Raw genomic sequence first — 24,585 nt, forward strand, 5'->3', positions numbered from 1 at the left:
ATTCCAGGGTCAGATTACCAAACATGGATGCAATTTACGAGCCTGAAAAAAATTTGCCTTCAGCAGTTGCAGATGGAAAATCCCTGATTCATGCCAATGAACTAACTAAAACAACAAGGAGTCTGGTGGCACCTTAAAGACTAACGGATTTATTTGGGCATAAGCTTTTGTGGGTAAAAACCTCACTTCTTTATGCATCTGAAGAAGTGAGGTTTTTAGATACAGACTAACACGGCTACCCCCGATAATGAACTAACTGCAGACCTGAAGTACCTGATTTGCATACACGTGATTGGATATGGATTTGGGGACACAGGTCAAATTGTTCAGGCTGGATTTTCTAATGTTATGTTCCTGAATCAATATTTGGTGCCTGATTCTGCTCTTACACTGATGTAAGTCAAGAGTAACTCTGCAACTGCTTTGGACTCCAGTATCCATTTTACACTGATGTGAGTGAGAGGAGAAGCAGGCGTTTTAGCTGCTGAATAAGTGACCTTGCTTTCAAAGAGATTGAGCGATCAGCATCTCCCATTGACTTCAATGCTCAGCACCTTTGAAATGATATGCCAGGGTCCTCAAATGCAGGTGACTGGTGGACACACTGCTTTCTATGCAACATGCCTCACACCCAAAAGGAAACAAATCAGTAGCTTTAAATGATCTTTCCCCCCCCTCCCCTTAATGCTTGTTGTCACTAGCTTAAATGATATGTAAATAGTAATACTCCTGCAGAATTTCAGTTTCCCACAGCAGCTCCAGAAAAAGAGTCTGACAATATATGAGGGTTTTTTTAATAATTCTCTTGGGTCAACTCTGGCAAGATGTGCACGAAGACTCGAGGATACAATTTGCTTACCCAGCCAGCAGCCTTGATCATGTAAAAGCAAGGCCAGTCGCAGTAACATTAAGAATCCCCCTCCTGCTACCAGGAATGAAAACTGGCAATCTGGAAACCAACCAGAAAATAAATAAATAAAGTCAGACCTAAGCTGAAGCAAATCAGAATCACTTACGCTGTGATTGGAAGACTTAGACGAATGGTTCTCAGACTTTTGTATTTGTGACCCCTTTCACACAGCAAACCTATGAGTGTGACCCACCCCCTTACAAATTAAAAAACACATTTTTTTTTTTATATTTAACACTATTATAAATGCTGGAGGCGAAGCGGGTTTTGGGGTGGAGACTGACAGTTTGTGACCCCCACATAATAACTTTGTGACCCCCCCCGAGGGATCATGACCCCCAGTTTGAGAACCCCTGACGTAGACTGTTCATCAAGCTTTGGCAGCCTATCGTGGGGCGGGGATTTCTGAGATGAGAGCGCAGTGCTCAACTCCAGAAAAGACAGCAAAAGCTTTCTAGCCAGAAGCTAAATTTGAAGGTCCAGTAGTAAATATCCAAGGAGCTCAATGGTGTAGGAACCGTTTAGGAGTCCCTCAGCAACCGTAGCCAGAAGACAGGCCCAACCCATAGGGTCCAGTTGGTCTTTGCAAACATTGCCTGCCCTTGGATTCATCCGTGCCCCCACCTAATCTTAATTTCCATAGTGGAATATGGGTAAAAAGATCGGTGATAGCTCAGCCTATTGAAAGCTCTCAATTATCACCAGTTCCTTGCATTGCACCCATAAACAAGGACCCTGTATTAGGTGTGCATGACAGCTAACACCACTCCAGTGTCCGTTCCAGTTGTGCAGTTGTTCAAGGGTATCCTTAGTAGATCACACTTCAGTGATATAACCTGAGAAGTGACACAGGCACAGATGGACTTTACATGTTAGTTACACTAGTGCAAGCTGTGTTGGAAAGATCCCCATTAAATTTTCAGCTACGCTATAAAAAACAGAATTTAACATAGAGCTTGCGAAAATGAGCCTTGATTCTGTAACACAAAAATTTCAGTGACTTCTGTTTTTACATTAGACTTGCTATTCATGTAACTTAACTTACCTTTTTAGTCCCTTAGTATAAGAATGTTTAACTAAACCTTTAGAGCAAAAATTTTAGTTACCTATTTAAAGTTTGATCAGATTTTAAATAGATTTCCTCCCCCCCCTTGTGTTGTAGAGATTTAGGGGTAGTTTTTCCAAAGCACAGATGGCAAAGAAGTACTAAACTCTCTCTGAAAGTCAGCAGGAGTTGGGTGCCTGACTGCTATTTGTAGCTTTGAAAATCTCTCCCTTTATTTATCTTCTAGGAGAAGATTTTTATCAGTTAGGAGAGTAACAGATCTGTCACAATAGCCTAAAGAAAACTGGGGTTATAGAATCCATCCCATGCAATATAATGGAAGATGCAGCTAGCACTAAGCATTGTGTGTTTGTTTGGCAATTGATTGTCACGTCACATGTGGAACCCAAGACATGTGGAAGGCTTGATGATGAGGATGGAATTTGCTTACCCAAGAAGCAGCCTTATTAATTCATGTGGAAGACTGGGTGTACTTTGGCTACTGTGTTTGTACAGATAATGGAATGAGACCCTGAGATCTCCATCGTAACTTTCCCCCCGCAAATGCTTCTGTCTCTCTTCATGCACAATGATCTTTCCAATTTAAGCTTAGTTATCTGACCATGCTGCCTTTCTAGGCACACCTATCATTGAACTGCAGCTGCCTAAGATCAGTGCACCGGAAGTAGTCTAAGCTAAAACATCGTTTCCTTCTGTTAATGTATTTTTCTTTGGCGTCTGTGGTCAAAAATGCATCCTGGTGAAGTTATTCTAAAGAGTTTGAATTCACGAACCTGTTTTGTGCTGGATGATCTTGATGTCAAGAATCTGAGCTTGTGGTTTATTCATAAGCATGTTATTTTAAAGAAATTGCCCTAATCTAACTGTCAGAGAGACGCACCTCTTTAATATAGCAGCGCTTCCTTCTGCTTAAAGCAGAACCATAGATCAGTCTGCATAGAGGTCAATGAGCATTTAATAACTTGCTAAGCAGCCCTCGCTCCGTCCCCAACCTGCAGGTATTGGCTTTCACTGCTACTGTTACCATGCTTCATCTCACAATCCTTACATTTAGGACTGAGTACAACATAAAATAGAAACTATGGGTAGGGCTGTTCAAATGCACCCACATGCTTGAAAGCTACTAAGTCACTTGGGAGCTTTTGAAAATCTCACTCCGTCTATATTTTCAATTAGAACAAACAGGACCGTGCAATCACGTTCCTTGTGAACTTCCTTTCCCTGCTCCCTACCCTGTATGTGTTTTGTCTAGCTTAGATTGTAAGGCCTACTCTGAAGGGATGTAGTTCTCTTAAAAGATGTCAGCATTCATAAGAACGTAGCACTTAAGTGACCATGCTGACCGATCAAAGTTGGCAATGAAAGAAACAAGAAATTAAAAATAGGCAACAAATTATGGCAAAGAACCGCTGAAGTTTTTCATCAAATTTTACATGGAAAAATTTTAAACTTGATGGGGGGTGTGGGGAAGATGAGAATAGCTTCACTTTTTAGGAAATGGTGAAGGCCTTTTTCCATCTAAAAAATCCCAAGTTTTTGTTTGAAAAATGTTCTCCGGCTCTCTCAAACTCCAAGCATTCTCTCAGGAGACAGCTACCCAGTGACTAGAGACTCACTAACAACACTCACATCCCACAGTAATCAACAGAAGATGTTTCAATGAGTCAGTTTGTGGTTGCATGTCTGCTAAAATTATTGCCATATGGCTGACCAAGGAGAGATCCTTTTGCATGTGAGGGTTAAATGGATGATCCCTTTTGGGGTCGGGGGGCGGAAATGAAGGAGGAACACATTTCACTAAAGAAACATGGGGGTGGAGCAGAAATGCATTTAAGAGGTCGGGGTGGTGATGGAGGAGAATGGTTTCAAACAATTCCAGGTTGCTTTCAGAAAGTTTGGGTGTCCAACTAGAGACCCTCTTCTGGAAATCAGGCCCCTGGAAGGTGTGTCTCAAATATGAATAACTAAAATTGCAGATCTAATTTAAAAAAATACCAAACTTTGTCATTTTAACTCTTGTGCTGTGCAAGGCTTGTACAGTGATTAAGAAAATGAGCTGAATTTTACAGGAAATGTAAAAGATAAAATGAGAAATAGGGCCCAAACCAAACTCCCGGATCTGAATACCATAAATGGGGCCTGATCCATAATTCTCCGCAGTTGTGTGTGCCAGGTTGATTTCTAGGTAAATGCAACTAAAGCCAGCTTTACTGTCTGCCCATGCTAACCAGGTACCTTAGTTGCCAAAATGAAGTCATATTCAGCAATGGAAATAATAGGCATTCCGTTGCCAAGAACTTGACATCCGATTTAAAATGTATTTGGTATCTGGAAAAAAAAAGATTGGTAACTGGACAGCTGTATAAACCCAGGTTAGATCTGTGAGGCTTGGCTTTGTAGTGTTTTAATATTTTTCTTTAGCCACCTAAGGCATTTGTGTATGCAGTTTTTCGTAATAATTAATGGAAATAGTATGCCTAACTCCCTTGGGTGGGTTTGATGATCTGTGTCCTCTTCTTTTTATATGATGATTCTAATATAACCAAATACCTTTCTAATATAGGAAGAGTTAGGGAAAGGTTCACAAGCTTTAAACTGTTTTACAGTTCATGGGTTTATAGATATAATTTATTTATTTATTTTATTTTATTTTTAATGCTATTGCAAGACTTGGCTTGTTTTTGTTGTGGTGACTTCCTGGAGGCAACATAGCCTGGTATTCTAGAGCAAGGCAGTGGGGGTTAGAACACTTGCTCTTCCACTGAATTGTTGTATGACCTTGGTCAAGTCACTTAGGGCCCTGAGTTCAGCAAAGTACTTAAGCACATGCTTACATACTTACTCAATTAGGGCCTTAACTTCTGTAGGTGTAATTTTAGCTATAAGTAAAATGGATCAGTTAGATACTTCTGTGAAGTGCTTTGAGATCCTTGTCTGGAGGGCACTGTATAAGCAGGATGCGTGTTCCTGCATAGAGCCATGCTAATATGAACTAACAGAGTGTAATGTAATATGATTGGTCCCTCAGATGAGCAGCTGTTTAATGTCTTTGCTTTTTTTTTCTTTTTTTTCTTTCTTTCTGCTTACTTCCTTTCTTCTTCCTTTTCTGCTTAACCCAGAAAAACTGATTGAGGGTCTCAAATCTCCTGAGACTGCGCTTCTGCTCCCTGATATCCTGCCTCTAGCTGACCCCTTCGGTTGCACCTCTGATGCTGTGAATGGTAAAATAACAAACTGTAATTTGTGTGGCATGTTGTGCTCCTGCATGTTTACACGATAACTGTGCATATTTATGCTGCCTGGCTAGGACAGGCGAAAGGTAGGCCAGCAGCCATCACAAAACACACCTTGCTTAGAAGAGAGTATGTGCAAAGAGCCAAATTTGCCTCTCAAGGCACATACCCCTTGACTCCGGGGGGGAGTCACTGCTGAACAGCTCAGCACTGCGTTAAACTCTTGAGGTTTACCATATTGTCATCAATAATGTGGCAGAGCTGTGACAGTGTGGTGTTTGGGGAGGGGATTCTTTGAGCCGTGTGTAGAGGGAGGATAATGTGCTGGGTGAGGGGAATGGATGTAGGGACTCTGAACAAGGATGGGTGGTTAGGGAACTAGCCTTGGATTCAGGAGATCTGTGTTCAAGTCCCTGCCCTGCCACCGAGTTCTGTGTGACCTAGGGCAAGTCACTTAGCCTCTCTGGATCTCAGTTTCCCATCTGTAATATGAGGATAATAGCACTGCCCTGCTTCAAGGGGCGTGTGAGGATAAATACATTAAAGATTGAGAGGCACTCGCATACTTGGGTATTTATATGTCCCCTATTACCAAAGAGAGATGGAATTTTAATGGATGATTTCTTAGCAAAGACTTAAGACTAATAACTTTCAGGCTCTGGGTTATTCCTGAGTGGTCTGTTTCAGTGATTTGCTGTTATACGAACCTGAGTATAATATCAAGCTGCCACATTCCTGCCAGTCTAGCTGACCTATGTATTAAAGAGGTAATTAAAGATTCAGACAACTGCCTTCTCCGCTTCTACCTATGCTGTATTTGGTAAACTAACTTCTCCCTTCTCTCTGCTCTGATCTCGGGTGCATTCTGAAAGGAAAAGATGACATACCTGTTGAGAGTCTCATACCTGGCCTGGAGGCTCCACTGCCCCAGCACCTCACCTCCCAGACCGACTCAGTTGCTTCCAACAGAACAGGTTGGTGAGATGCCCCAAACTGAAATGGGGGGTAGCGTTAGGGTGGTCTGTAGGACCTCTTTATAGTGAATAGGAAGACCTTCTCCACTTGACTAAACAGTTCTCTCTCTCCTCCCCCTAACCTCACCTGCAGTTTAAATTGACCATGTGTTTATAAAGCTAATTTCAGCCGGTTCCTTAAAGGTCACTGTTAGCCCACAGGAGAAGAATCTTACGGAGGCAGTAAGTACCCTTTCTTTGTTCCAGAGCAGGTGTTACGATGGACTGACAAGTGCTGCTCCTATGAGGGTGACACATATATAAAATAATTTTGTTTGTTTGTTCCGGTATATATGGCTAGAGAGGCCTCTGGATCTTGAGGGTGTAGAAGTGTGGGTATGTCTACACTGCAATCAGAGATGTGAACTTCAGCATGTGTGGACGTGTTCTAGCTAGCTCAAGTGCCAATGGCAGCTAAGCACTGGGAGCGCAGGCTAGTTGCTGAGTGCAAGCCCACTCAGGACCCTGACTATGCAGTGGAGTAGCTAGCCTGTGCTTGCAAGCTAACTAGATCAAAGCTAACTCGGGTATCCCTACGCATGTGGCAATCACCTTCCCCCCCACCCCCAATTGCTGAGTAGACAGACCATGTCTCTATGGTTTGTTAATCCACTAATGTCTCTTTAACACACTAGAATAAAAAGTCCCTCTCCCCCTCCCCCCCAATTAGCTTCCCTTAAAATCATATGTTTCTAGTTATAGACATTTATTAGTGGTGTGTTGCCAATATGAATATGAAACTTCCCTGGTAATTTCCAGTTTACTGCTGAGATCTCCTGTGGCTGTTATGAATGCCAGTCTTCAGTGTCACCTGTACACCTCTACCCCGATATAACGCTGTCCTCGGGAGCCAAAAAATCTTACTGCGTTATAGGTGAAACCGCGTTATATCGCACTTGCTTTGATCCACCGGAGTGCGCTGCTTTACCGCGTTATATCCGAATTCGTGTTATATCGGGTTGCGTTATATCGGGGTAGAGATGTATTTTGTTTGTGTTCTGTAATTGGCAATTCATCCCTCTTCCTTACCCCATAAGCCCTGATCCTGAAAATTGCTCCTATGGGTGGATCCTTATATCTTCTCAGAGCCCCACTGACTTCAACGGGGTGTTCAGCACTTCGCAGGATAGGCCCCAGCTGACAGCGTCCCAATGTGCCACAGGAGACCAGTAGCTTTAAGATATCTGAAAGGTTACTTAACGTTTCTTTTACACAGAAATGAATGGTGTCGTGTCTGGTCTATGGCTGACAAGCGTCTTGAGATAGTTGAGCTCCGCTACTTATTTATCTCAAAAAGGTTGTCAGCTGCATCTAAAATGTCAGGCTTGCTTCACTGAAACCATGGGTTCAAATCCTCTTATGAGCAACTCTCTCCTTCTTTGCGAAGTAAATACCATACAGTCTGTATGTCTTTCCAACAAGACCTTAAACCAGGCCAACAATGGTAAAAGCCTCCTCATTCCAGTCTTGACTTAAACAATATCCAAATATCCATCGGGGTTTTTTTGCAAGAGGGGAGGGACTCTCGCTCTTCTCTTGGCTAATGTATAGCCCATTCCACTATGCAAGATTCTGACTTGGCGGCTGCTCTCACAGCTCCAGAGGTGGCTGCTGTCCTGGGGTGAATCTGGTTTTCTGCATGTAGGTGGTTAAAACACTTCGGGATCCTTCACTGCTCTCTCTAATGGTGGGAAATTTTCCCCGCCAGAATAATGTTAGATGTGGCTACATGCAGGTTTTGCAAACTGCCCTTTCAGTACTTACTGGATGGTAACAGGAGTGTGACAGTATTAATCTAACAGTCTTGTGTGTGTGCTGTTTAATGCTGTCGTTGCTGTGGCCTGATGGCTGTTAATCTGGACAGACTCTCTCACTGGGGAAGATTCTCTACTTGACTGCTCTCTGCTTTCTAACCCCGCCGCTGACCTCTTGGACGAGTTTGCTCCTATAGCTATTTCAGCTCAAGCTCACAAAGGTAACCTGCCACTGGGCGTTTTTGTCATACCTGTACCTGATGTTGTAGGGTCAGATCCTCAGCGGGTGTAACTCAAAATCAGTGGAATTATGCTGATTTATACCAACTGATGATCTGACCCATATTCTTTACTGGGCCCTGTTGCCTTGTCCCCTGAGTTGGTAACACTTGTAATGTACAGTGCAGCCTTTAATACTGGGGGCATCAATTTACCAACACAAAATATGAAAACAGTTCAGCATGATTCTGCAAACAAATGCACTTGCTGTATATTTTTTGCGTGTACATGTGTGTAATAGTATTTGTCTTAATGCTCCAGTATTCATAGGTTTATTTATTTTATTATTTTAAGGCCAGCAGGGATTACTGCATTATAATAATCTTCTCTGACCACGTGTGCTTTTGAAACCCTGTGCTTCCCCTCTCGAAGAGCCAGTGTTTGATTTGTCTGTAGCATAAGTCCTCTGTGACTTAGTATTGCCAGATTTCAGGAACATGTCCTCTTCCCTGAAGCATTTAGCTAGAAAAAGCCCATGAACCAAGTCACACTAATTACAGAAGTGACTCGGTGTTCAAGTGTAATGTACAAACCGAAAAGTTTAGTGGGGTACAGTTGTGGGAGGTGGGCTGGGGAACCTGAACTGCAGAGTAACAATGGGCTAATGTGTTGTGGCTATGAAGAATTGCAATTCTGGAGGCTGGCCAGTGTGTCTTGACCTGAGCATTGTCTAGTGGCTAACGAACATGCCTTGGCGTAGGAGATCCGGGTTCTGTTTCCAGCTCTGCTCTTGTTGTGTTGTGCAAGACATTGCATGTTTCACTTACCATCTGTGCTAGGATCTGAATATACTTGAGGCTTGATTTCCCCCCCCCCCCCAAAGTTGCTCACCATCCACCACTCCAGTGAAGTCAGTGGGGGTGAAAATTAGGTCCTCGGTGTATTTGGATCTGGGATGTTTCACCATCACTCATTAGTTCAGAGCTTCAAGCACAGGTTTTAAGATGTATTTTTCCTGCTGTGATCTTCCAGTTTCCTGCTCTGTGCTGAAGCGATCACTATAACATCTCCAGCTATTAGAAAAATGCCAGGCAATGAGTAATATGCAAATAAAATGTGGAGTGTATCTTGGATGGTAAATACCTCTCTACAGGGGTTTTTCCTTCATTTATTGCATTGAAAAGACAGGCCCAAAGAGCGAATACTAACCTGGATTAGACCTCTGGGTGTCTGTTCACACTGAGGTTTGTTTAGCTCAGTTGATAAGCATCCCTATGGCAACAGAAAATGTTCAGTCCCTAGAGGAAGTGCAGTAGAAATAGTTTGTAATCAATTTTTACAGTCAATGGCATTTTAAAATGAGATTGCATTTTTCATAAAGCTTTTGGGTTTAAACAATTACTCATTGCAACAGTAAACTTCCCTGCCACTTTATTCTGAGTAAATGGTTTGAAATGTATGTTCACTGGCTATTATTCTGTGGTGGAACTCAGCAAAATGGAAGCTCAAAATGTTGGACTTCAATAAGAAATGAGAGAATGAATTGAGAGACTTCTGCCTGATTTCCCACTATTTCCATTGCCTTGAGGGCAGACGTGGAAATCTCACTTTCCCTTTCAAGGTTATTGGACACATAAAAGTTTATATCTTTTCCAAAACTCTTGTCTGTGGCTTTTCTACAAAATCTTTATTATTATTATTTATTATAGCTCTGGATGATCTCCTTATCCATATAGCTGTCCGATCCTTTTTTTTTAATCCTTTTTTTAATTCTTTGCTTCAGTGAATCCTGTGGCAATAAGTTGCACTGGCTAATTGTGCACTGTGTGCAAAAGAATAATCAGCCTGTGGAACTCAATGCTGCAAGGTATTATTGATACTACAAACGTGCCTTAATCACGTCAGCTATTGGCTCTTGGGAACTTTGATAAACATAGAAAGATTTAAAAAAATGTGGTGGATGCTTATATCAATAACAATAATATCCAGAGATGAGTTGATGTTCTCTCCAAACTGCTGTATCTTATTCAGCAAGTTACACTAGAGAATTCACATGTATTGCTAGGTTATATTGTGTTTCTTAGGCTGTAAATTAGAGCCCCTCAAGTCTTGGTTGTCGTTACTTTGCATTTACTCAACAAAAAACTGAATCCCAGATGTGTGGGATGGGAAAGACTGTGACAGAATAGTGTGTGTTTATTACTATAAATAGCTGAAACAGTGAGCTGAAGAGAAAATGCATCTCTTAACGAAACCCATCCAAAAGTATATACTTGCTTGCATTTGTCTCATCTTGAGAAGATGCCTAAAATGAGTGCAAGTTTCAACAATCTTCCCTTAATGCCTACAGATGTAGATGTCTAAATGTATTACAAACTTCTGTTGTCTCAAAGCTATCAACAATTATGGATAGAGCAGAAAAGAACATTGGTTGGCTCAAAAAGGTGCTCAGCTATTTGTCTGATTGCTGAAGAACACAAGACTTCTAAGCCAAGCCATAAAGCCCACTTGCATGATCCTGGCTTGTCTGCATGTTCATTCTGTAGAAATGTGTGGTTTTCCCCTTTTATCCTCCTAAGAGCCATGTGTTTTCACAGGGTTTCCTTCACCTGCACAGCCAAAATCTAGTAGGATATCTATCAACTTCATCTAAAGGGATTTTTTTGTATCTGAGTGGGGGAATGCTTCTGGTCAACAGAACATATTTACTCTTATTCCCTGAGCCATAGCGAGGGAATATGCGTCACATAGGGTTCTGAGGACCAGATTTTCCAAGGTACTTAGTTACTTAAAGAAGCAGAGAGGCATTTAGTGGGATTTTCAAAAAATCCCTAAGAAGTTTAGGCACCTAACTCCCATTGATTTCAAGCCCCTATTTGCCTTCTTTCCCATGGGCAATAACTCATGTATTGGCTCATCTGATTAATCAGTCTTGGATCTTTTGTACACCTCCCTTGTGGCAGGCTGCCATCTTTCTCCTCAAAATCTCCCTTTTTTATATGTGGTCCCATGACCAAAGAGGTAGACTGTTTTCTGGAACTGTACTGGTGTTTGAGAATAAGAACATAAGATGCAAAAGAATATTTTCATTCCTCTTTGCCTTCGCCCCCTGCCCCCCTATCCTTGCTGGCCATGCAGTGTGCCAGTGTAACCTCAAACCCATGTTTCTAGCATAGCTAGGAAACGTACTAACTGCTAAAGCATTGGGTTGGCCAAATTTTATGTTGGTTCTCATTAATTGGCTCAGCTGAGTATGTGCGTGTATGTTTTGGGTTTGGTTTTTATTTTTTTGCTTTTGAGTTTGACTCTTCACCTATTATCTTCTTAGACTTACCAACTTTATTTCAACTTTTTATTTAAATTCTTACTTTTTAACCACTTAAAAAAAAAAAAAACCCTAACATTTTTGGCAATTCTAACATGCTTTTTCTGCTATCTTTGCTTCTTTACCTGCGTTTCTCCTTTACACTGCAGAAGATACTAATCTGATATCAGGCTTTGATGCTCCTGAGGGCTCTGAAAAGGTGGCAGAAGATGAGTTTGACCCTATCCCAGTGTTGATATCCAAAAATTCACAAGGTAAGCCAGGATTTTTAAAAAGAACACACATGATGGCAACCAGTTTATTGGGCAGTCATGCTAAGCCGTACACATAAATTACACGGAAACCATATCTCCTTAGTTATCAGTGAGCCTAATTCTCCTCTGGCTTATGCCAGTTTGTCTTGCTGCATTGTCTTTTAGGTTACTCCTGATTTTCAAACATGGGCGGGGGGGGAGGAGAATCGGGCCCAATGAGATAGGACAATACAATACTGAGAAGGATTCATTCACCACTTGGTCACAATGCCACTCACTCAAATTTGGCCTGGCTGCCCCACCGTCATGAATTAGAAGGCTTACTCTGCCCCATGAAGGCCTTATTGTGTGTAAATCTTGGCGGTGGCTGCTACCTTGTCTCCCTCACCAATAGAAGTCAGTCTAATAAAAGATATATTGCCTGACCCACCTTGTCTCCTCTAATACCCTTGCCATTGACACGGCTATAACAACACTGCATACCATAGTACCCGTAACATAGAATAGCTTAGCTCAGCTTAAAGTTGCTTTCTCTGGTTGTTCTTTCTTTGCTTGTGCTTGAACATCTGAAACTAACCTGTGTGTGTCCTGTGCAATACTGAATTCCTATCTCTCACCCTTTCAGGTGGGCATTCTAGAAACAACAGTGGAAGCTCTGAATCCAGTCTTCCCAACCTAGCCAGGTCTTTACTGCTGGTGGATCAGCTCATAGACCTGTAGCAGTGACCCAGTAGCAGACGCAGTTTCTGTAACGTACCTTATCTACATTTTCATTTCCAGAGGAGTTAACCTTCAGGTTTTTTTGGGGTTTATTTAAAAAAAAAAAAAAAATCTGCAAACAGAAGGAGACAACCCCCTATGTTCCCATCTCCCGGCCCAGGAACGGATTCTATTTCTGTCCCACCTATTCCCATAGTCCGTCCTTCAGCTCATCCCTGGTACAATCTGCTATGGTTCCTTATGCACCTGTCTTGACTAGCATATGTCTAAAGGAAACAATACTCATCATTATCCACTCTGCTGAGACTTACACATAGCTCCACCGAAAGCTTAACTGTAAATGAATTAGTTAATTGTAGTCTATGTTATGATCCTTGCTAGAAATGGCATACAACGGATATTTCTTTTTCCTTAGGCTAGAGTGCTAACATATGTGTTTAACCTTAGAGGGGAGAAGGGAGGATTTCCGACAAATGGGCAAAAGGAAAGGACACAAAATCACTAGCGCTATTCATCTCCTAGGTAGGAGACAAATTAGGAGAAGATGTTTTTAAATTGGCAATATATGCTTCAGAGGGGAAAATAAATAAATTGGGTATTGCTGCAGTGGAGCTGCACGGTAAATATGGTGATCATGTAAATTGAGAGGGTTTTCCACACCCCCCTCTGAAATGATCCTGCTTACGAACAGATTGTGCTTTCTCAAAAAATAACCCCAAATGTTAATGCTACAAAAATGACCCCAAGTGAAATATTTCAAAATTGAGAACCAAATACATGCGACTATGGCTGTAGTGTCTTTATACTGAATGAACTGTTAGCCGAAAAGGGCAATGTGGCAGCAGCGGATGTATTTTCCTGTTATTTTTGTGTGCGTGCGTGTATGTATGTGTTTTTAGATTAAAAAAACAAGCTGTAAATTGTGTACAAACCAAATTGTCCAACAGTTGTTTTTTCTTAACCTGGGTTTTAGTCAAACGTCTCGTATCTGTTCTGGGTTTTCCTCTTTTCCCTTGTAACTTCATATAGTGCAACATAGTTAAGTATGGAACCATTTTTCAGTAGACAAGTTACTGTAAACTTTATTCAGATCTTCAGTCTTTGTAGAACAAGCATGCACTCTCCTCAAACAGTTGGAAATGAGTGCTGACAAGCTAGATACAATTTGATGGCATTTACCTTTTTCTTTTTACCTTGACATGCTTAGTTTGTCAACTAACTGGATACGCTAAACTTGTTTTCATTGGCTTATGATCTTAAAGTCCAGCATTCCTATCATATATTTGAAAATTCTTCCTGAATAAAAGGACTCTTCCTCTGTAGTGGAATAATTACTAGCTTACTGCTAACCTTGTGTATGTGTATGTGTATGTAGCTGTATTAGTACAAGTGCAGATTCTCATGTGCGAAAGTATGAATGACTAAATTATAGATGTATTGACCTCTCCCTGAGAGGGAAAGACATTAAAGTCTGTGAGCATTTCTCTCCTATTTCCAGTTTCCCCACTATTCTCCCCCCCCACACACCACCAACATTTAGTTTAACAAATTCTGTAAATAGAACTAACCATCAATTGTCTGCTCTCCGTTAATCTTCTTTTAAAATCTACACTTCATAATAAAAGTATTGCTTAAATGTGTTGTATCATTACATGTGTAATACTGCACTTTCCAGAAGAAGCTTTACACGAGAGAGCTATGGAAATGATCTTAGTAAAATTGTCAATAGAATTTTATTTTTATTTTTTGTTTGTTTTTTATTCCTAAAGCAGGCAAATTGGACTGGAGAACATCAAAAAGCTTTAGATAGAAAGTTATTGTATAGCCAGATACTGAAAATACATGAAAAGAGAATGGATTTTAAAAAAAAGCAACCATCTACTGTATATTAGAAACCAAGAGATTTCTGTGAATTAAAGTACTTTTAAAGAATGTTTAAGATTTTAAATCTAATAGTTTGTTCAAGTGTTCTGGAATCAACATTATAAAAGCACTGGGTTGTTTTGGAATAATGCTATTAAATAAGCAGAGGTGTATGTTCTTTTTATTGTTTTTAAAATAGCTATTCATGGATCTGGGAGGGAAATGCAATACAATGGAAGCATAATCCTTTATAAAGGTGTATGATTTAGACCCAGCTCATGAGAAAAGACTTGACACTGATTGTTAAGGAAATGTTACAGAAGAGATGTGTGGAATGGAAAATGCAAGAGAAGTATGAAGACTTCAGTTTCTTTAAAGGAGATGGGAGATTAATTTTAAAAACTGCTAAAATGGGGGAGGGATAGCTCAGTGGTTTGAGCATTGGCCTGCTAAACCCAGGGTTGTGAGTTCAATCCTTGAGGGGGCCATTTAGGGCTCTGGGGCAAAAATCTGTCAGGGACGGTACTTGGTCCTGTTGTGAAGGCAGGGGACTGACCTCAATGACCTTTCAAGGTCCCTTCTAGTTCTGTGAGATAGGTATATCTCCATATTTAAAATTTGTTGTTAGCCTGCAAATATTAGGTTCATGTGGTGTAAACTGCCCAGTTGGGAAGAAGTTGTGTGAAAATTGCTAGCAAGAAGGAAAGGCACAGAGTGAACTGTCATCTAGTTTCTATGCCAAAGAATTTTGGTCCCCTGAGTGGCATAAGAATACAAGTTTACTAACCACCATAAAGATGTTCTATTATAGTCATGAAAACAAGAAGGGGGACAAGTCAAATGCTTATCTATCTCCTCCAAGGTTTGTTCCTCCATCTGTTGTCCCCAAATGGGTAGAAATCTATGCTGAGTGAAGTGACACAAGATGATTCTCCTTTTTCTGCTAGTACATGCTGTTGATTCATATACCGATGATGAAGGAACCATCACATCCCTATGTCCTGGGGTCACTAGTGCAGTTCTTGACGTTAGTTTCCTCAGTACCTTAATGGATGCGCCTACAGGATTTTATACTTTCAAATGTAGCCACCATACAAAAGTCCGAGCAACTCCCCTTTCAAGGCAGAGATAGGACTTTGCAATCTTCGTTATCACATCAGGAGCAGGATTTATTTGTGGACTTCCAAGTTACTGCACAAACTGGTGAACAGTTAAACTTTGAGCCCCACAAAACAATTGATCAAAATGGGTGGGAGTGTCTTCAAGTGGCAAAGGTGACTGTGTCAGAGCTTCTGGGTTATATTACGACACATTGCAAGGTGCATGTGATCGTTCCAGCTATTGTGTGGAGGGGACTTCTACTGGTGATCCTGCTACCATTTAAAAAACCTATTTTAACCCCACATCCCCCCCTCTCCACAACCAGCCAGGAGCTAGCTCTGCCTAAAATGTTTTTTCTGTAAAGCCATTTGAAAAGGCTGCATCACTGGAATACAAGATCAGATGAGAACGGGGGGCCCAGGTGAGCTTAGAAAGTTGAGGGGTGCACTGGCAAACCCCAAATGTGGAGCCTGTAAGCCGCAGACCTCAAAAAAGAGGGACACAAACATGGGATAAAGCACAAACATTCATGACTTGGAATTAATTTTCTTCAGTGGCATTTTCGGTTAAAAAAAATTTCCTGGTTTTTGTTTTTTTGGTTTTTTTTTAATTGTGGAAGGAATTTATAAGAAATCAGCCTTGGGGTGTGGCAAATCTGGGTGTAAAAGGAAGGGATGTTTTGAGAGATGTGGGATGTAAATAATCAATCCAAATTAATCATGTAGCAACTTTGCATGCTACAACCACTTCATCCTAGCAGAAAACTGAGTTTTGGAATAATGAGGTTAGAAGTGTTCCTTATAGATTGAAGCCAGCTGTTTCACACACGGGATTAAATTCACTTGTGTGCAAAGGGCATGCACAAATCTTGTGCACCACATAAGCCCTCTTTATTTTATTTTATTTTTTATTTTATTTTTTAAGGACTGGAGTGGTGCATAGGCCTTGTGCTAGTCTGCTCCACCAGAGTGAGATTTACCCATGCTATATCAGCCGGGTATTCCTCTGAAGCAATCACAAACCGTTCTTTAAACCTGAACTATGTGAATAAAACTTCTTTTTAGATAAAGCTGAGACAATTAGACTCCTCAGATACACAATCTGAGTAGGCTTTATTCTCCACTACTAGGGTCACTTAAACATGTGTGAAGTGGGAATAAAACTCTACCTAATCAGAATGTTTTATACCTGCTTTTACTCACTCTGCAGGGGAATAAATGGCTGCACAAGATGCCAAACAGAGGAGACACAAATCATTATCTTCGGGGTAGTGTGGCCTAGAGGATACAACAATGGACTGGTCCTCAGAAGAGCTGGACTCTATTCCCAGCTCTGCCACTGGCTTGCTGAGTGACCCTGGTCAACTCACTTCACCCCTCTGTGCCTAAGCTTCTCCATGTTTAAAATAGGGGGAAATGGTACTGGCCTCTTTTTGTAAAGTGCTTTGCGATCTATAGATCAAAAGTGCTATGTATGAGCTAGGTATTTATTATGATTACTGCTCCCTTATTTTTAACCTCGATGGGCATTCAAGTACAAGGAAAGAATACACCATCTCCTCAATGAAGGTGAATAAGGAAAGCATTGATCACTTTTTTTTTTTTTTTTTTTTTATAAGATCACAAACAAACCTAGCCAATTGCCATATGTTCCAGCTATTGTATTAGTTTTACCCAGTCAACATCAGATGATAGGATCTTTATGGCTTTGTCTAGATAAAATGTTTGGTACAAAACAGCGGAATTACTGCATTGAAAGACAACTTCAGCTCCGGCAATACCTGTATTCTTTCAAAGGTTCTAATTGTAGGTCCTGATCCAGTGTCCTTTTAAAGTCAATGAAAAGTTTCCCATTGACTTGAGGCAAAAGCTGTTCAGTGTATGTTTTTTGTTTTCTTGCGTTAATTATTCTAGTAGCTTGCAATTACTGCACAATGTTCATAAAAAGAAGAAAACCGTTCAAGTGTTGATATTCTAACCTGTAACAAGCTGTCTCTTCCCTCTCGCCCACTATAAGCATTAAGAGCATTAAGGTTATTACAGGCTTTATATGTTGCTAATCTATGCAAACTAAAGTCTCAAAGCAGCAATCACATAGTTGATTTTTTTTTGTCTATACTTACTGTAGCAACGTGAACTACATCTGTTTATTGTGAGTATTCTACACTGCGGCATTGTGCAGATCCTGATCTATCCCAGGATGTATATTTTTAATATATACCTTCTCTCTGAAGAAGGTAAAGCAAGTCGATGTTCTCGGGGAGTGTTTTTCTTTAGTACAATGTTTGAGTCTAAAAATTTCTACCAAGTATTGTATACAAGGGGGAAAAAGTTATCTAATCAAAGTTCTATCTTATGTAAACGTTTTAAGGAATAAAGTCTTCAACTATTACTATTGAGCATGCTTAGAAATATTCCAACTTTACAAGTATGGACCATTTTTCTGATTGGATAACTGAAGGGCAGCTGCCCGTTGGCAGTGTTAATATTTCTTGGCATGCTAAAGTGTTAGAGTATCATCTCCCAACAAAGAGCGGTTGTGTGCATCCCATTCTTGCACAACTTTATCGAGGTTGGCAACTGGGCCTATAGATGATGCCAAAAAACGGATGTGTGGAGATTGTGGATGTTCTGTGTGTTCATAAAATGCAACCAAGCATCTTGTTTAGCTTGCTTACCGATAGTGTGATTGGAAACCGTGCCGTGAAATAGGATTTCAAAGCTAGCAGCACTGTCGTAGTTTCACTAAGCCTGCCCTTTACATTCTAACCACAGCTATTTGTGGAATGGTCCTTTCCACCCTTCACCCATGACATAGAATGAAATGGCTGGTACCCTTTTAAAATAGAAATCTCCTTCCCTTGAGTGCATCAGTCACATTGGTCTCTCTTTGACCTGGGATGGGAACTGTTGGACCGTCCATGTTGGACACTATCTATAGGAGCTAACTTAAAGGATCCACTTGCACTAATGTTTACATTGCATGCTCCTTCAGACTAATCAACGGCAAAACCTGGGGCTTGGGCTGAATATGACTGTCTTCATGTTCCTGTCACAGGGTTGCTTGTTAACTTTTACACCACCTTCATGCAGATCTTGAGCACATCAGAGTCTGTAACTTTATCCTATCTCCCCATTTTGTTTTAACTCGCTTAAATAGTTTTTATATATCTGTAAGAACAAACCCATTGGCCTACTGCCCCTGTCCAAAATATTTCTAAAAAGCTTGGCGGTTTAGTTAGTTATGGGACTGGTGCACTAGCTACTCTTGTAACTAATCCTTTACTCTTCTCTTAGTGTTGGTGAAATGCACTGAGAGAACCAGAGAATTTAGAACAACGTGGGCCTGGATCCTTCATCAATGTTGAATCCATTGTGGGGCGGAGTGATTGTTTTTTTTTTTTGTTTTTTTTTTTTTGTTTTTTTTTAATGGTACTGCTACAAAATTCTCACTCTTTCTTCCTTCAGGAAAAGATGCAGGAAAATTTCCCTTGGTGACTAATGATGGTAGAACTTTGTCCTTCTCTATTAATATCGCCCTCACAACTAAAATGTTAATTACCTTGTAAAAGCATTGAACCATCAGAAGTTACACTGAGGGGTGGCTGGCCCCTCTCTTGGACAGTGCTGTCCCAACTAAGCAAAGGTGGCACCTCAGACTTGTATACCTTGCTGCATTTCTGCTCATCTTTCTTTGTCATATGATAGCAATATGCTAAAATACAGTGGCTGGCCATTTAAAAAAAAGCTAGTATCAGAGGAACGTTAACTCCTAATGGTGTAGGGGAGCCAAGTTTCCCCCACTTGTTTCCTATTTTAACTACAAGTGTGGTAGCATAGATACTGGTGTGGTAACCATTGGCAAATGTTGAGATTCTGATGGCAACCACTGTACACTTGCATAGAACTCCACTTCTGTCGACACATGGCGTCTCAAGTGGCACACCTATACACACTTGTTTGTCTTGAAAATCTTTAGTACGCTCTAATTCTTGTAGTACCTTGAGCAACTATTACATAGGCTCGGGGTGAAACTGGCCCCCGTGCAAGAGGCCAGCACAAGATCTAGGCACAGTGTAAGCACTGTTTTGGGCACTGAAGTCTTGCTAAATGATGCAGAGGCCTTTGACCTGGTCTTCTGCAGGGGGTGAATTTCACTCCCGAATGTCCAAGGCCGGCCACATTTAGGCTTAAGTGTGAGGTATTGACGAGTGGAAGGCGCAGTGGCTATCCAGAAGAGCGTCTACATCCCTTGCATGCCTCTCTCTAGGATATAGACCTAGCGCAGAGCCACTGGTCTGGCATGGGCTGAAAGTTGTGCACAGGGCACATGCCCAAACTGCGGCTGCCCTGACAGCCCACAGTTTGGAATACTGCCACAGAATAGCTGCTTTGTCGGGCTGAAGCTAACAACAAGGGCAGAGAGCAGAATGTCATGGAACAAATTATGCTAACTTCAGAACCTTGGCAATGTACCTATCCGGTGCTGTCTCCATATTCTGTTCAGATGGATGCTGCTACTGTCCTTAACTGATTGGGGCTTAAATTAGATTGAACCTGTTTTCCCTCCTATCTCTATCTTTGTATAGATCATACTCTGTACACAATGATTGTAGATACAAGCTTATTATGCAGATAACACTGTAGGAAAAATCATAATTCTGGTAAAATGATTTGTCTAGTGAAATAGTGGTCTAGTGAAATATTGAATAGTTAGAATGCAAACATTAATTACAGCGTAATTTGCATGTACGTTACATCTGTGATGATGCATGCTCATGGTCCTCTTTTTCTCTCCCCCCCCCCCTTATTTTCCTGTACCACATCATGTTCCAATGTAAGGCTTCTGCAAGTCTTGGTCTTTGTCAGCTGCTGCTTTAAAAATCACACAATATCACCCAGCGTGGGCACTCAGTAAATATATAGTCAACCTCTTGAAAGGAGGGGAAAAAAATCTATATAGATAATTAGACCTTTTTGTTACTGTAGTCAAACTGAGATTAGTATTTAAGTTTAAATCATTCCTGACAACATAGGCTTCAGAGAAGGTAGACAGTATTTTTGTACAGTATCTTATAAAATGCTCACCTATATCTACACTGCTTTACTTTACAGTGTAATGTATTTTAAGTGAATAGTTTCCCAATAAACAATCATTTGGATGTCTATCTGAGTATTGTCTTTAATTATGAGAAATTGGTGTAATATATTGTGTTTTATGCCTGAAGTTCAGTGTGTATGTTTACAGATTTTATATATGCAGGGGGTGGGGGTGGGTGATCATGCAAGTTTGCAAAACTGCAAGATGTGTTTTGCTTAAAGCAAAAGGAAGTGTAAGTGCATTTTTCTGTCCTATTGCTCGATGAATATCACTTACCAAAACCCAAATATTTTTGTCTGGAATCTATACTGCTTTAGTTTTTCATGTGCCTTTTTCCTATCCTCTTGCTAACATGAGTCCAATGACATACTTCTAACCTGCTAATAGTTCTTTGAAGGTAAGATATCTTGTATTCTGATAACTGTCTGTGTGATTCATAAGGCAAAAACAAGCCAACTCTTGGGCTTCTGTAACTAGAGACCAGCAGGATAGTAAGCCTCCACTTCTTCCTTATTAGTAATATCTTACTAACACCTAGAACCAAGCTAGTCCATTAGGAGCGTGTTAGATATTTCATTTGTAATCATTTATATAGGGTTGTTTAAATTTAACTGTGACTGTTTTGCAATGGCTTGAGTACCATTGTGAAAATTACCGGATTTGATACAAAATCCTGGAGGATACCTTGCTAAAGGAAACACATTTTATTTCTTTTAAAACACCTACTACTTTCACAGTAAGGGACGCCAGTGTGTGTATTTTACGTGCCCTAAGTGCAATGCCACTTTTTTCTGTGAGCCAGCTCCCAGAAATAAAAATTAAATCTTTAAAAAATGCCAAACAATATACAGTAGAACCCCTATTTGTTGAACTAATTTGGAACTGAGGCATTCATAAAATCCAAGAGTTCATAAAATTGAAGATCTCAACTTTGCAATAGGTATGGTGCATAAATTGCAGTGTGGTGCACCACATTCTTGGTTTTTCTTTCTTGTTCTTCAAGCCACTGCAAAGTGATTTGCAAGGCACTGAACGCATCAGAATGTGAATGATGTCAACTTGTTCTTCATTGACATTTTTTGTTATATGATTTTTTCCCCTCCCCATCAGAAAGATGGTTCATATAAGAAGTCATTTGTAAGATTGGTATTTGTAAAATTGAGATTCTACTCTACTGCTATTTGCATGTAGGGGGCTGTTATGTCAATAGGCAGTGTTGATTATACCGAGACCTGTCTATTCACTGGTACTTCACGCTAGACAACAGTTTTCCGAAATGAAAACCCACATAGGTTGTGGTTCTTGTGAGTGACCTATAGAAAAGATCCTCGTAGAACGGTGTCAGGAGGGAATGTTGAATTGGAACGTCTGAGTATCTAACATCTTACATTTCTTTTTAACATGTTGTACTTGTGGTGTCCTTAATTGTGAGGAAGTGCTTAATTTTTTTTCCAGTTTGTGTGCTTTGAATGCCTTGCCTGATCTTAATTTTATTTTATTTTCACATTTTCCATGTGTGGCAGTTTAAATCTGAACATCATAACGTTTCTGATGTGGTTAAGTTTCTTTTGTGTTTGACTACATGAATCTAGCCCCTTGAGTAATGCTCTTGTTTTGTTCTTGTAGGTTTGCAGAGGGAACAAGTTGTATATCCTGTCCTAACCACTGAGCACAGTAAACTGCCTGCTGCTACTGATGGACTTCCTCTGTACAAAGGCCAGCCTGAGATGCTTGAAGTGAAAACTCAGCACAATTCAGAATCTGATTACTTCGCAAGAGATGGGCCTTCAAGCAACAGTTCTTTCCACAGCAGTGAGGGAGAGGGGACAGACCATGAGGTGGACATCTTGGATTGTAGTGGGTCCAGGCCTTTACTTATGGACTCAGAAGAAGAAGAGGAGTCCAGTAAGTTGCAATCGACACTCAAGGAAAGATTTGTGGCTTCCAGAGAAGATTCCAAGCCCCAGCCTTCCCAGAGCGGCATGGGGAAAGCTCTGTTTACAGCCTTTCAGCAGCACTCCGGAGAAATTTTCAATGAGCCAGATGTCTTTGCCACAGCTCCTTTCCGAAGCTCAAGAATAGTGCATGATGAGTTGGACATCTTTACCAAAGCTCCCTTCATCTCCAAGAGCAATGTGCCCGTCAGGCAGCCAGAAGAGGCAGATGTATTCCTAAGTGCCCCTTTCACAAAAAAGAAAAGCTTGGAAGAGTTGACTTCTCATAACGTTTCTAAGGAGCCTCACACTCCAGCCTCTTTCCTAGGTCAAACTGGTGATGTCCAACATGTAGATAACTCCAAGTTCCAAAACTTGGATACAGGAACATGCGGATTGTCTGTCTCATCTAGAGCTCAGTACTCTGGGGTAGGGTTTATTCAGCCAGCCAACCTTCCGTCTCATTCCATAAGACCAGTGGAGACCCAAGAAGGCATTCCTCCCAAAGGTACATTTAAAGATCTTGGTGGCATTCCTAATGATAAAAACCAAGGACATGCACTCCCCCAAGAAGCCGTCTTGGGTTCAATGGTTAGTAAGCCTTTCCGTCCACAGTCTCTATCAAAGTATTCCCGTCACTACAGTCCGGAAGATGGGCAGGGTCTGGAAGTCCAACCCATAGCAGCATACAAAGTGGTTTCTCAGACCAACAAACAGGCTATCGCAGGATCTGTCTCTATTGCTTCTCTGTCTTCCAGGACTAAAGAGCTACCCAGCGTTGACCCATTTGCTTCAGCACCCTTTCCTTCCAAATCAGGAAAGCAAAAGCCTTAAACAGTCTGAGAGAAAGGGGGGGATGTGCATTTCTCACAGGACCTTCAATCTCTTAGTCAAAACGAGCAACCATAGCAAAATATATATATAAAATATTTTTTTGTTCAAAACTCCAGTTGCGGTGATATTTAGTTGAACCATTTTAAGTTATGTTAGATAGTTTCAGGATATTGAATTCCAGGCGCTCGAGGTTTTTCCCATCCTTTTTTAGTGGCTATTTTTCCCCAATACTTTTTAGATTCTTATTTAAACCAGTAATATTCCATATTTTCTGGCTTCAGTGGGGGGAAATCCATTGGGGATAAAATGAATTACCATTGATACTAGCATACAGTTAGGATGCCAGAGCAAATCAATCAGGACAAGCTAATGCTCTGGAGAAGAAATGAGTTTGAAGTAGAAAGGTTGTCATGATTGTTTGTTTGTTTTTTTTTTTTTTTCTTACCAAGGGGAATTCTGGAAGAGACCAAAGGACAACTCTTCCCAACTGTTAATCAATGTCATCACAAAGCCAGGAGCTGTAGATTGGCAACTTGATGAGCTCTGTGTGTGTGTGTGTGTGTGTGTGTGTGTATAGATCATATGCACGTGGAGTAAAATTGACACGTGTCACTAGTCTACCACAAGACCTATGCACCACGGAAGTCCTCTTTTAAGTATTGCATAGGCCTTGTGCTGGTCTTCTTGCCTATAAGCAGTTTTCACTCATTGCAGATGTAATAGGCAATTTTCACTGTCTGCAGGTATAATACATGAAAAGGTATATCTTTCTATGGGCCTGATCCAAAACCAGTTGAAGTCAATGGAAAGACTTCAATGAACTTTGGATCAGCTCTTTGGGATCAGGTCCCAGGTACATATGGATGGAAGTATCGGCAAAGCAATCTTTCAGACACATTCTTCCTGTCACATTTGGCTACACTCCAGAAATACCATGATCCTACTGTGTTACTAAGGAAAAGGACAGTTGCTTAGTATTTATAATATAATTTAAAATGTTAGTGTATCACACTTGAGTTTAGAGAAAATGTAGTTGTTGTTTAGTGTGGAAGTTAATTGTGATATTTGTCATGTGTTACTGTTGGTGGCTGAGCAGGAGTACAGTTGACCTCCTTAGGAATTGTTGTTCTGCCCCCGTGTCTTTTCGCAAAGGAAGGAAAAAGGCAAGTATCGTTAATTAATAAGCATCCATATTTAATGGCAAGTACCAGGTAGCAAAACAGTCCCTGCCAAATCTGTTGTTCAAGCTATTTCACCCC

General features: G+C 40.8%; 1 protein-coding gene across 3 annotated transcripts in view; it reads left to right on the forward strand.

Moving 5' to 3' along the window:
- AAK1 (AP2 associated kinase 1) overlaps positions 1-23,900 on the forward strand; it is a 125,251-nt gene extending 101,351 nt beyond the window's left edge. The window contains exons 18-22 of one of the 3 annotated variants that reach the window (XM_026657716.2): positions 5,096-5,197; positions 6,082-6,183; positions 8,087-8,197; positions 11,670-11,774; positions 22,185-23,900. In XM_026657716.2, coding sequence (XP_026513501.1) covers positions 5,096-5,197; positions 6,082-6,183; positions 8,087-8,197; positions 11,670-11,774; positions 22,185-23,326 — 1,562 coding nt within the window. In that variant the 3' untranslated portion in view covers positions 23,327-23,900. Of the gene's footprint in view, positions 1-5,095; positions 5,198-6,081; positions 6,184-8,086; positions 8,198-11,669; positions 11,775-12,399; positions 14,425-22,184 lie in introns of those variants that run through there. The other 2 variants (XM_024201255.3, XM_024201253.3) reach the window with 2 other exon arrangements.
- The last annotated feature ends 685 nt before the right edge of the window (positions 23,901-24,585 follow it).

The sequence above is a fragment of the Terrapene carolina genome, unplaced genomic scaffold (assembly GCF_002925995.2).
Source record: "Terrapene carolina triunguis isolate 2854851 unplaced genomic scaffold, T_m_triunguis-2.0 Scaffold53, whole genome shotgun sequence".
NCBI classification, from domain to species: Eukaryota; Metazoa; Chordata; order Testudines; family Emydidae; genus Terrapene; species Terrapene triunguis.